General features: G+C 38.9%; 1 protein-coding gene across 1 annotated transcript in view; it reads right to left on the bottom strand.

Moving 5' to 3' along the window:
* Positions 1–1,007: 1,007 nt before the first annotated feature.
* Positions 1,008–13,932, bottom strand: part of TAF4B (TATA-box binding protein associated factor 4b) — a 70,707-nt gene continuing 57,782 nt past the window's right edge. The window contains exons 14-15 of the mRNA XM_031552843.1: positions 12,683–12,802; positions 1,008–2,000 (exon numbers count right to left, since the gene is read on the bottom strand). Coding sequence (XP_031408703.1) covers positions 1,833–2,000; positions 12,683–12,802 — 288 coding nt within the window. The 3' untranslated portion in view covers positions 1,008–1,832. The remainder of the gene's footprint in view (positions 2,001–12,682; positions 12,803–13,932) is intronic.

The following is a 13,932-nucleotide window of genomic DNA, read 5'->3' as shown; positions in this document are numbered from 1 at the left end:
TCAGAACCATGCCATTAGTCATGGTGATGACAGCTTCAGACGCTAAATTTCTCATACTAGGAAATAAACAAAGTTAGCTATTTATTATTTTTAATAAAATAATTGCTTTAATGCAGTATTTAAAATAATTTTAAACATCTGATCAATAAGATACAGTACACAAATATGGAAAATGCTGCACTTTACATAAAAAGTAAAGCTAAGCATTTAATTATACAAAACAATTTTGCCTGATGCTATCAATATCTCGCAAACTATAGCTTAGTCAAAGTACTGCTTTTCTTTATATATATATATATGTCATATATACATATATAAATAATTTACAGCATTCATTTGCTAGATTTGTTTACTACTGTTTCAACACAAAAAAAACAAAAACCTGGCTCAAAACTTACTGAATTTGGTAACTATATGCAGTGGTTCTGACGGTAGAGGGTGTTTAAGTTATCACTTTAAGTTTTAAAGTAGCATGCCAAATAACCATAGCTTGTTCCTTGAAAGAAAATAAGTTTTAGCAGGAAGCCATTCAATATATCAGTGCCTTTCCCACTTGTCCTGGGAAGCAGCCATGCTATGCAGCACTGTGTCATGGGAGGCAAAGTGTCTGGAGGCTGGGGAGAAGGGTGACCTGGAGCTTTTCCCTCCTACCGCAAGGCAGTCTTTACCAGCAGAGCAAAAAATCTTTGAATCTATTCTAGCAGTCTTGGTAGTCTGGAGTCATCCTCCTCACTGAATGGAAACAAGGCAACTGACTAAACTAACTACTTTCTACTTGAAAAGTTTCCCTGTTATACCACATTAAGGTATGATAAACATTAAGCTGACAACTAAATCAGTATTCTCAGTAAAGCAGTAAATCCTGTGCTTTGCAAACACTATGCTTCTCCTTAAGAGTCTCTAGCTGTAAAGTTTCAGAATATTTAACATATCTCAAGTATTCCCTTTCTTGCAGTAAGCCCAGGCTTTGGTTCATTTCTTTCTAAATCTATGCTTAAATCCATTGCTTTTTTTTTTGTTACCTACACAAAGAAAAACGTAAGAGATCAGTTTCTTCTTTTTACCCTTCTTTTCCAGGCTTTTTTACTCCCCGTATTCAAGTTTAGTAACTCCAGATTTTCCCAAACATCTAAGTGTGCCCTACCTACAACTGCTTGGTGTACTTTAACCACAAGAATGACCGATTCGTTCATCCTCCCTCAATCACTTTTCTCAGCAGAAAGGGGAAGGGGACAGTTGAAGTGATGTGGGGAAGAGGAAGTGTCCCTCATTCCTTCTGTTTGCTACTTTGCTCCACAAAGTAACATTCAGTAGTAATTCTAAACCCAGAAAATTTAAGGACATTTGATTTAAGGAGATTTGTTGAGACAAACAGGCAATACATTAGCATGTTGATTGACTGCTGGTTCATGAATAAATACAATTGTCATGCTGTGCAGTGCCTTTAAAGAGTTACTTGTCCCCTAGATAAGGTTGGGTTAGAAGAAGGCACTACAAACAGATGTTGCAGATCCTGGAGTACTGAAGCATGAAACATACATAAACTAGGTACACATATTGAGCCCTCAGAGCCTGCAAGACACATAAATGCAAGGTAGTCAGGGGCTTGTGTGTACAGCTCAGTGTTTTCACTGGTTTACAGACTGGTTTAAGCCAAACATTATTAAAAACCCTACCGGTGCTAAGTTAGGTATTTAATAAAAATGTTTATCTGTAAACAAGAGTTATCCTTACAACGGATCGTTTTCCAGAAATTGGAATTTCAAGACAGTGCAACAATGCTTCAGTGTTTTCTTTGGCAGTAGACAGCAAGTTGAAATGTGAAATTCAAATCACTTCAGAAGAGCACGGTACAAGGTTAGAGAATGCTTCATCTCCCTCTCTTGTTCCATGCAGAATATCAAGTCCCTGAGACAGACACGAGTTATTCTTGGACGAAGAAGCTGTTTTGTAAGGCTAAAATTTGATGACCCAGGAGCAATTCCATTGCTGTTCAAACCCTAAGAGTAGAAGGGGAAAGAAAAGAGAAAAACATTAACATTTCATGTCAATACAAGTTTTTAAATCAAACTGGTTGGGTTGTACTGCCTACTTGCATAGAAGTAACCCGTTGATATTCAGCTTTACTTGTTTCAAACCAGAAATCCAGATGCCATTGGTACATTACATATTTCAAAAGACAAAGCAAACATATGCCAGTTAATGGTTTACTCCAGTCAAAGCAATGAAAAAATTCTTATTAAAAAATTCCTTTTTTCCTTAAACTGTATTATTATAAGATAGGTACTGCTGTTTCCTTGAAGTCATACTAAACAGCTGTGCTTTCTCACTACAAGCTCACAACAAAGGTGGTACTACCACTGTTACTGTGCAGAGCTGTGTTGTGCTCCTAGTTGCAAGAACTCCAGATGTTTACATCTCTTCTTAAGAAAACCATCACTGCGATGGGCACGAGCCTTGAAACATGGCCAGGAGAAACGCTTATCCTAGCCATCACCTCTCAAATGTCCTTTACAAAAGCAAGACATAAACACAGTCCAAGCATCTGTGCATTCAGAATGCTGTATCCAAGCATATCCATTTCAGACAGCAGCCTCACTTGGTTATGAAAGCACAATTGGTGTGGAGATGATGATGTTTAGTAGTTATACATTCAGGCTATTGGAATGAGCAACCCCCATGCATTCCAAAATGTCCCAAGATTTATTATTAGGGGTGGGGAGGAGGAAGATTACCATGAGCTGCACAATAGACTGGCTACTTATCTTGGAGCCAATCTATGCTACACAGCCAGTCTCTTATCACTACTGGAGGGTTCTTGGTAATGAATGCAATTTGTACAAATACGAGTGCTCAGTCTCTGTAACTTCAGCAAGGCAATGCCTGCCAGCATCAACACCACTTGGAGATGGTGTTGCTTGGATGCTGTGCTAACTATATCAATTCTTACCCTAACACTCTGTAAGACTTCAGCAAAATGACTTTGCCCACTTTGCTTAGGGAAATCTGGTTTAAAAACCCATATATTAGATACAAATATCGGTGGTGGACTATATAGCCGCTGCTACTGTTGTTAGGAGGAAAGCATTGAAATTTATTTAACCAAAAAAAAAAAAAAGGGAAAGAAAAGGATTCACCAGAGAGCACATACTAGCCACAGAAAACCCAGGGCATATTGCAGAAATGGAAGCTGTATTTCTTACTAGCAGCATGCAGGGTATTCAGCACCATTTCATTTGCTTTACAGTCGATACTATTAAACACTATGAAATGCCATCATTTGAAACTTTCAGTTTGTTAAATGGCTTGGAACAAATGCGTGTGCGGGGAAGACTGCTGGCCACATAGCACAGAGAGGGCACTGCTGTCCTGGTAAGACACAAAGGGGTCACAGTTCAAGTTTGTCATATGACAGCCCCGAAGGATCCAGGGAAAAGATAGCTCTGCAATGCAGCTGCCAGCACGGGTTGAAAAGGAGGTCAGTCCAACAGGATGCGGCAGAAGGCCTGAGGCAACGTTATAAATGAAACAAACCCCAAGGGTTTGCAGGAACCCAACAGTAATGTCCTTTGTAATTCAAAGAACTTTACAGAGGGGAAAGTATTTTCTCTCTAAATAGTCATTTAGAGACTTACCTTTAGAAAGATGCAAACCAAAGCCACCTCAATGCAGTTTTCCTCCTTACAAAAAGAAGGCAGACATCACAAATCTCCAAGTCTGCTTTGGAAGCTATCAGAGCAACAAGCTGTTAAAACAGAGAAGCTGCCCATGCTTGAGACAATTATGGATTTGTTTATGCTTAAATTCTTACCCATCATGCCCAATGCAGGGACACAGAGCGGTGTTTTGCAGTAAAGTCACTTCCAAGGCCAAAGCTTATACCAAACTTCTGCTTGCTAAGACAGTTCATATTTTTCAATTTCACACGGCATCGAACAGGCCTATGAAAGCTGAATACAGTATTTGAGTGGCTCTTCAGCCAGCTACTGAACATATCTAAGCCAATGGCTGCCACATCCATGTTAAAAAAAAAAGGACCCCTCTGTCAAACTGCAAGTGGTTTAAAATCATAGTGGTCACACAGCACAGCAGAGGTCATCCCAGCTCAGACTGGACTGCAAACAGGCTCTGTATGGTCAGGAAACTCGTCCTAGGTTACAAACCTCCTGCATGTCTCTGATCAGTTTACATGGGAATGAGCACTAACTAGTTGCCTCTCACAGCTGTATGGACGCATGGGTCTTTTACGGGTTTTGAACACTGGAACAAACAGTGCAGGGTGATATAGTGTCTGTTTGTAATAAAACATTTAAGGCACCAGAAGTAAAGACAGTTGAAGTTACGTTGTCACCTGCATACCACAATGAACCATCACGCAAGCTTCAGTGTCAAAGAGCTTAATGAGTGCCTCACTCTGAGCTCTCCAGCTGACACAAAAGATACTTCATGGAAGGGCCCAGAAGCCTGCTTTTGAGCAAGTTCCTTCATCCTTCCTTAGACAAGTACCAGCAGCCCTTTACCCATTTAGCCCATTTCATATACCCCTTCTTGAACAGAAGATCCCCGATGCTGCTTTTCAGACATTAGTATTCATGTTAGAACAACACCAGTCTGGTATACTTTACTCCCAGATATCTCTATTATGTTCCCTCCCGTGGGGCAGCAAATTGCTGTGCAAAAAATAGAAAAAACTGTCTTGTTAGTTTGGGAGGCTCTTCATAGCAGAAGTCTTCTGTCTGCCCTTAGACACCCTTGTCATTCTTTTCTGAAGAGAACTGGAAAATAAGGCTTTTAATTATCAGTACCTCAATGAGCAAACAAGCAGGAGAATTACCCAGCACAGGTACTGCCTGCCAAACAGGGTATCAGCAGCAATGTTGCAGCTTTAGTATAGCTTACAGACCCCATCTGTAAGTTAAGGAAGGTACTGCAGCAACTGGGCTCTGCGCTACTGGAAACTACCTCTCATAGCATGCAGGGCAGCTGGCTTAAAGCCAGCAACGCTAGGCTACACAGGCTGCAGTTCTGTGCTTCACATAGCCTCAGAGTCCAGTCAAATCAGCAGCACTGTCAGAGCAACACGCCTTTGTGATCCTCGTAGCCTTTAGTATATTCTGAACAGAGATCAGTTACTTTCACTGACTGTGGCAACAGAAAATACTGGAGCTCCTGCAGCAGTTCCATACTTGTTTTGCAGCTCCTGTAGTCAGGAGCCTGCTCCCAAAACACAACTTTAAGATCTTTAGAGCTCTCTCCAGTGGCCAGACAAAGAATTAAATATTGACTCTTTTTTCAAAGGCAAGAGTGCATTTGACAGAGCCACAGCTGTCACGACAGTAAGGCTAAAAGACAAGGCTCTTTCTTTACCTGAGCTATCATCATTCTCCTAATTCCCAGTCTCCCAGGTACTTGGAGCACACAATATAGGAGTATGCATCTTAAGCATCGGCAGGAATACCAGAGCTGTTCAGAGTTATTACACAGGACTTAAAGCAACACTCAAACATCAGCAGAATCCTGCCTTCCACCAACCTGCATCAGGCTCAGTGAACTCACCTGGCAGAGAATACATTCCCTTCCCAAATTTAATGACTTCCCATTAACTGCATTCAGAATTTTCAACTCTTGGTGTGGTTTCGGAGAGGTGCACTTTAAGGCAGCAAGCTTCAGTCAGATGTTAAATGTAGAGTCATGAGCTCTCATTTTAATTTTTGGTGAGGCATAAATATTTTTAAGCCTCAAAGCTAAGATGCCACTGCAGCTTTGCTGCGCATTACAAAAATATCACCAAAAAAGGAAACAGTAAGGAGACAGTTTTCACTGGCATTTGTAAATGCTGAGAAGTTGCAGCTGTTTGTAACAGATACACTGTTGGAAGGTGGTACAAACAGCAGCCAGAGCAACTACTCTAATTCACGTTCAATCCCCGACTCACTTGAGGCCATACTGAGTTCTGTGATAGCCAGTGTGTTCTGTACATCAGTCTCCTGTCTCATAGAAGGGAAGAAAAGGTTAAAAAAAGCCATAAACACGTGAAGTGCTCACTTTTCTGGATCTCAACAAGAAAGGCAACCTGTCAGAATTGTGGAAATGCTGATTATGCAAATAAGTGCATAATTTAGGCTAGAATGAATTTAGGCAAAGTGAAAGAAGTTGGCAAACCAGCATACTGATTCTGCCTATTCTGTCAAGCCTCACAGTCTGCTAGAAATACTCCCACACTCGCAATGCTAAAATACTACGCTACTCAATATTTATCAAAATGATTTATTTTTTAAGAAGTTGTTTTTGTTGTTGTTTTTCATGTGTTGACATTTAAATCTCATAGACCATTAGAACAGATCAAGCTGACGTCTGAAAGGCTCAGATCTGTTTCCTGCCTGTTTTCGCATACAGCTGAAAACAAACATGTATATTTATAATGTTATCTGTAGTCTACAAAGAAGTCTCACCAAGCTGTCAGATCTATACAACAGAGAATACTATCCAACTACACATTTTCCTCAGATTTCATTGCAACATTCCTACAAGTCCTTTCATATGTAGGCAACAACATGCTTTACATATTGAAACAAATTACTATGAATGCAACGTCAGTTTATTCACTATTATGCCCAAGATTCATGTACGCATGTCACTTCGTGTGGCTACATCAGATGCTTAATCTGTACCTGGAGGTAATGAATACTATACAAATATGTCATGTTAGTTAATAGACAATTATTAAGCTGAAATTTTCTGGCTCTTTGCCACATCTTTTTAAGCAATGTATTGTCAACTAAATTATAAATTGCTTGACCCTTCACATGTCATCAACATTTCTGCATTACCAATATGTTCAGCCTAAAGCTACAATGCAATTAGTCATTTAAATTGCAGATATCTTTCACACATAAGAAGAATTAAGTTCCCATCTAGCACAGAGAGAGCACAATGTGGGCCGATGAACTGTGGTTCTGAAATGAATGAATGGCAGGCAGGAATATTTTGTCCTATTTACAGGAGAAAAAATTCAGATCGAGTGTACGTATGGCCTAGACTGACAGCAGCCAGGAAATTCAGAGCTCAAATTGAAACTCCATAGCTGATAGGGGTTTGCACACATATGTGCTGCAAGATCTAACGAGTATAGCTTCAGCATCTTTTCTCATACCTTTCCCAAAGGTCTGACAACTCTGTAGACTCCTCAGTTGTCCAACAGCTTGAATTAAGAACTAGAAATTGAAATCAAAAGTCTTCGTATGTTATGCATATGCAAAGTAGAAAAAAAGAAAAACTCTCCTATATTGCTTTAGATCTATGTCTCAAACTGGGCTAGGACAGAGAAAGGAGAGGGACTGACACAGAGAGACACTCACTGAGAAAGGAGAAACTCTCTCAACTGTAGGAAGATTTTGTAGCCTGCTCTGAAGACCTACTTACGTGCGAGTAGTCTAGGTCTAATTTAAAGTGATTGATTTTAAACTCATTTTCTGTAGCTTTTAAGAAAATACCTTAGCAGATTATCATGTTCCAATATGAAAGAGCAGCCAGAAGCTTCTCTGTACCCCACAGATACAGACAGGGCAGCAAACCCATCCTCCTTCACTGCAGAACCGAGTTTGATTCACATTCAGGCACAGTCACAAAAATATCGAAGATGGATTATGCTACTGGTGCCCTCTCAGGAAGTCAAAAAGGTAGCAGTAACTTCTTAAGCTAACACTTCTAATAGTGTAAAGCCACATGCCTCTTCCCTTGACTGCCACGCATTCCTTTCTCAAACATTAAAAAAAAACCAAACAAACCAACATGGTAATTTGATTGTCACACTGTGGGAAAACAAACTCTCTCTTCCTCAATCATTTGGTTTTCCTTCATTTTGCAAGAAAGGACTTGTTGCTCAATGGCTTAGATCTTCCTAGGTCAGCCCAAAGAATATCTCCAAAGCTTAAACATGCACCATTTACAGAATATGTTTGATCCACATGCATACTGGCATCCTAATCTGTAAAACAAGCAGAGTAAATTTAAGTTCTGCTAACAATGATCGGATGTGGCACAGAGCTTGCCCTAAAAGAGGAGACGACAAGCTTGCTTTCTCCACGCACATTCAATATTAAAAATGGAACAATGACCAGCATAGAATATGTATGTCTCCTGTTTCTTCTTGCCAAATTTCTTTCCAGAAAGAAAATGCCAACTTAGTCGTGCTCTGCAATATTAGAAGATGTGCATCACCTCTGGAAGTACATTATTTCATGCTTGCTGACAAGAGCTAGAGGTTTTACAGAGAGAACGTATCTGAATACCTATACATGGACCCCAAGATTTCAGCCTCACCATTTGCTTCTGCAGCAGTACCCCATGGGACCAGCCTGGGAGAAGGTGAGTGAAGGATACAACACAACAGCACTCTGGGGCAGGGCAAACCTCAACACTTCCAAATGGTTGCTATATTATCATTAAGCTAGAAAACAGATGAGGAAAAAAGCACTCTCCCAGAAGGTTACATTGACATGCAGGCCTTCAAGAAAGTTTTACTATGTAAAGTAAAAGAATGGTCCAACCAGTTTCTTTTCACGCTGATCAAAAGAGTAACATTCAGTCTCCCTACTTTCAAAAAACAGTTTTTTCTTCCCTACTGTGTGATAATGTACAAAAACACTGCTCTTAGTTCATGACAGAAGACAAGCTGGGAACTGTAACACTTTCAGTTGAAGGAAAAAAAAAAGCTTACAAATTCAGAACTGCAGCCTGATTCCTCAAGAAAAAAAAAAAAAAGAAAGTAATCTGGATGGGTTTTCAAACTTCTCAGACTCCAGCTATAGTGAGAACTAGACAAAACCATTTTCAGAATGGCTCTGACATCAGAAACGCAGCAAAACTAAATCAAAAATAATCTTGACTATTTCTTAATACTGAGAACATCACAGTGTATGTTACTAACTAATAAAAAAGCCATGAAACAGCATCTGAGATCAGGAAAATAAATCTGTGGCTTTGTTTTTACAAGAAGTGGTCTCTCTTTCTCCAAGATAAGTTATGTCTCAAGTCTTCCTACTCTAATTCATTAGTATTCCCCACAGTGCCCCCAAGATGGGGAAGCATAAGGAGGTGAATAACAAATACACAAACCCCAAAACACACATGAATCAAATCTAAAAGATTTTCTCACACTTCTGTACCCAGAATAAGGACCAGAATGAGAGATGAAGATATTATCACTTCTGAAATACCAGTAGCACCAATTACCACAATAGATAGATTTTCTAACAGCATCTTCTGAAATTGTTATTTCTGAACAACATTCAAGTGTCAAGTTGCAATAAAGTCAACGTGCAAAATAAAATTAACATGAAAAACTACCCCCAACTAGTGTTTGAAACAAGAAAATTACAGAATTTCCAATAAGTTGTCATTTTTCCTGGACCTGACTTTTTAATTTTGTGATCTTCATGGATTTGCCCCTACTATTATTTCAAGTGCAGCAATGTGTAAAAAATAAATAAACAGGGCAGGATACAGTTTACCCTTTTTATAATGCTTTTAGGTCCAAATTAGTTCAGAAAAACTCCTCTGCACAGGAGCATCTGAGCAGGATTTATGTTCATTTGTTACCCGCCACTCTACAAAGTGGTGTGCCTGCTGTTAAGCAGACTTTTAATTGTAAAGCATGTGCTTGTGGGCCATCACATTTTAGGTCCTGAATTAAATAATCCATAGCAGGCCTACTTAAGTAAAGAAATCATAATTTAAGAGAATAAAGTGGCGAACAAGCAATAATCAGAGATTCAAATACCCCAGGAAAAAAGACTTTCCAGAAGAGGTACAAAGCCCAGTGGTTGAGTGTGAAAGAAGCAGATACTCAGAGCAGAGGAACCATCTCAAATAAACACATTCATTTGTGGAGAAACAGTCTGCTAACAAAATGCTGTTTCACACCCTTTACACTTACTGTTACTACACCAGAAGATATCAAAACCAACTCCAACCAAGTTCTTTAAGCTGCACTCTTTCAGTATCCATTACTTTTTGGTAAGGGATAACAGTATATATGAAATTTGCTTGCAGTATTTCACTTTTTCAACAGTGTAACTGATTATTTCTTCCCTGTCTCTCAGGGCTTCAGTTTACATCAATAACAGCTTGAAAGAATTCATTTCCCTTAATTACTACAGTAGGCAATGATTAAAAAAGCTGAATGCACAACTTTGCTGTAACAGACACTACAGAGATACAGACTCTGTACAAAGAACATTAAGCAAGTTGAAGAAGACTCTGTTAAAAAAACATCAGTGATTTCATTCAATACTATCAAAGGATCACTCATTCAGGAATAATTCCTTCCATCATGCCTGTCTGTCAAGATATTAGGCTTAAAAAATGGTCACAGGAGTATTATGCACAGATTTACTTTTTGACATTGCACAGTTGGGAAGTTCTGACATTTAATATTATTTGTGAGTGAAGCTGTCTGTATTTGCAATTTGAAATGAGAAAGTACATCCTGCCTGTTTAAATTATTCTCAGACAGGTTGCCCGAAAAAATGATTTTAAAGATGCCCAAATGTGTATCAGCCTCAGGCCATATTGTACTTGCTTTCAGTTTCAGAACTTCCTTTCATCTCTGAAGAATAGAATGTTGTTTACTGCTCAGAATGTTTTGCCATGTTATCATGAATGTATTACAAATGTTCTGCTTCTTGAAATATAGTGTTTGTCTAAACCATTTTTTATTCTACATGCGAAGTCTTAAGCCTTTTATAAATTTGTTTGGATATACTGGCACACTTAAATGCTTAAGTATAAAGAGCCTTCACAAGTTTGTCACCCTGCATAATTTCACAGAAAAAAAATTCTGCAGAGAATCAGAGAATTGCTTTCTGGTAGCATGAAGCTTAAGTACTAGGCATTGGAAAGCATGTGAGAACAAAAGTATCTTCAGTAGCAGAATTACTTTCCCCTTCTTCTCTTACAACTCAATAATTAGTAAGGCAATCTGTGAGAGAAATATCTTAAAAATAGCAGATACATTTGTAATAATGTTTATGGTGAGTTTTAGACACAGTCTGCACGTACCTTTTAAAAATGACAGTGTAAATAACTGATTGCCACCTTATAATACCAACACTTTTCCATTTCATTTTGGCACAATTCATTTGGCACAATTTAATAAAACCGATACATTGCTGCTGATGAGAAATAACCAAAAAGCACCCAACAGGTAGACTTGTTAAATATTCAGAAACAAATCTGGCAATAATTGTAGGAAACCACTATGAAGAAGAGGAACAGTTATTTGATAGAAGCTTGGGAAAAAAGAGAAAAGGAAGGGGAAAAGTTCTCATGTTGAACTCTTTTTTCCAAATCTTTCCAGGAGTACTATAAAAAAAAAAATAATCTGTGCTTCCAGCTTCACGAGAATGTGCATTAAAAAACAGGAGAGAAGTGAAGAGTAGCTACTCATAGGTTTATCATGTTGCTTTCTGTAGCTTGTTTAGACACCAATTCCTTCACTTTACTTGCAGTAAATAGTGAACCTTTAAAGACTTGTGTGTCTGACTCCACAACAGAACCAAAAAAAAAAAAGGAAGAAATTTACCCCACCTCCTTAGAGAGATCTTTTGTCAGGCTGAAAGCAAACCGACGGGACAGATATCACTACTGTCTCAAGTTAAGTTGCAAATATCAGTTGAGCTTTATACAAGGTCCCAGATTCCAGCATACAAAAATGTGAGAGTATTTTCACTCAAGCATATATTTAAGCTTCTGAGGACACAAGTAGAAAAAAAGCCTTAAGGTTTATCAGACAGGAAAAGCACTACTTCCACCACAAGTTACTTCCTGGGGCTTCTGCTCATTGTGCTTAGGTAACAGGCCAAGCAGCCATTTGTTCATGCAGCACTGAGGCTCCGTGAGAAAGAATGGCAAATCTGGCAACATTTGCAATGCAGCTGGCAATACCCTTCTCCCATTTTCAGCCAAGATGATGATTTCTAACAGAAGCAGGCTGTCAGTCTTCTTGGAAAGAACTTCAGCAGCCTCATTAACTGTTTCCAGGTTAATCTCCAGTTAATCTCCAGCAGAACATTAAGAGATATGTTCAGACCAAGGTCTGTTAAAAGCACCTTCAAGGCATTTTTAAAGTGCTGGACGAGACAGAAAAAGTGATCTGACTCACTGCAGGAAGAGAATGGTCTAGCTTTATGTATTTATTTATTTATTTATGGTGGGTTTTTTTGGTGATTCAGCCAAGGCAAACTCAGAGCATAGTGAAAAAGAGTCCCTATGCATTGCACATAGAAAGAAGTGCACAATAAAATGCCAGATTCATTTCAAAAAGCCATCCAAAGCTACCACGAGTTTGACTGGTGAGCCATGATAACTAGCTGCCATGAAAGACTACTACAGCAGCATTATCCTCCAGAAGTTTCTCTGAGCCATCACTTGATTCAGTCAACACACAACATTCTTCATAGTTCTTGATATAACACACAAACATACCATTAAATTTACCAGAAGTAACCCTTGCAAGTATCTAACACATGGACAGGTTTCCTTACTGTAGGTAATCAATCATTTCGTAAAAAGAGAATTCTTTCTCCCTGTAGGAATTTCTTCCTACAGGGAAGAATGAAAACAGTTCAGTATGAAGATACAACACCATGAAGTGGCGAGTCATTGTAAACCATCTCAGTACCTCCATCCCAGATCCAGCATTTGATGAATCCAGTGGTCTCTTCTTCCTTGGTCCAATGGCTGCCAAAGCTGTGAGGTTAGCTTCTCTTTGTTGCATTTGTGCTAATTCCAACTGTTGCATCTAATTCAAAAAGAAAATATCTACATTAAATACAGTACACAGTATCCTAAAAGGCTACTTTTTTTTTAAATTCATTGTTTCAGACAGTTCTGTAATGCTTATTGCAACAACATATTCGACAGCATCATTTCCTGCCTTTCTGGACACTCTTGACAAATTCCAATAAGTTGTTCCTGAAATGTTAACAATCCTACAGGCAGTACTGCATAAATAACACTTTCTATGGAGATTGTACTGTAATATCAACAGAGTCACAACAGGAGCCTCTCTGCTGGTTCCTTACATCAGAAACCACTGCTGATTAGCAGAGAACATTTTGTCAGAAGTGATGTATGTGACTGCATTAGTATTATAAGTTGAAGTTACTGAGCTCTATGGAATAAGAATATGCTTAGTTCCCAATATCAATTCACAACTGTAAGACACCAGAACTCTTCAAGCTATTTTACCCCAACCATAAACTTGATGCAACCACTCTGAAATATCTCATTATTCAGATAAACAGGATGCTTTCAGTTCACTAATGTTTTCCCCTGCCCTCCTCTGATAATATTTGAACCTTCAAACATATCACACAAGTTAAGAGATGTAGATTTGTTGGCATATATTTGGTTTTCACTTACTTCCAAAATCCTTCAATGCAAAGACATTCTTATAGACAACCTCAGCCTGAGTTAAGTAGACTTAGGATGGGATTATTTATTTAAAACCAGATCAAGTAGCCAGTAAAACTCTTCAACAATATTTTTATGAACCTCAAGTAACAAAGCAAGACTTCCCTTTCTTTTATATGTCTGAGGGTAGGAAATAACCTCTGGAATAGAGAAGGAAAGAAAGAAGGAAGAAGAAAGGCATATGTCCACACTTTAAGATACATACTATTTTGCTCTGTTCAATAGACCAGCTGTCCTGGAGCTCAACCCAGGCAAGCCTGTTGACAGACCTCTAGCTTGGATTGCCCCTTTGCTGCGGGGTGACTTCACTGCAGCATTTCAATACCTAAAGGGAGCCTACAAAGAGGAAGGGAATCAACTCTTTGAAAAGGTTGATACCTGCAGGACAAGGGGAAATGGTTTTAAGTTGAGGGAGGGGAGATTTAGGTTGGATGTCAGGGGGAAGTTCTTTACAGA

Source organism: Meleagris gallopavo, chromosome 3 (assembly GCF_000146605.3).
Source record: "Meleagris gallopavo isolate NT-WF06-2002-E0010 breed Aviagen turkey brand Nicholas breeding stock chromosome 3, Turkey_5.1, whole genome shotgun sequence".
Taxonomy (NCBI): Eukaryota; Metazoa; Chordata; class Aves; order Galliformes; family Phasianidae; genus Meleagris; species Meleagris gallopavo.
This window is presented reverse-complemented; position numbering and strand designations above follow the sequence as displayed.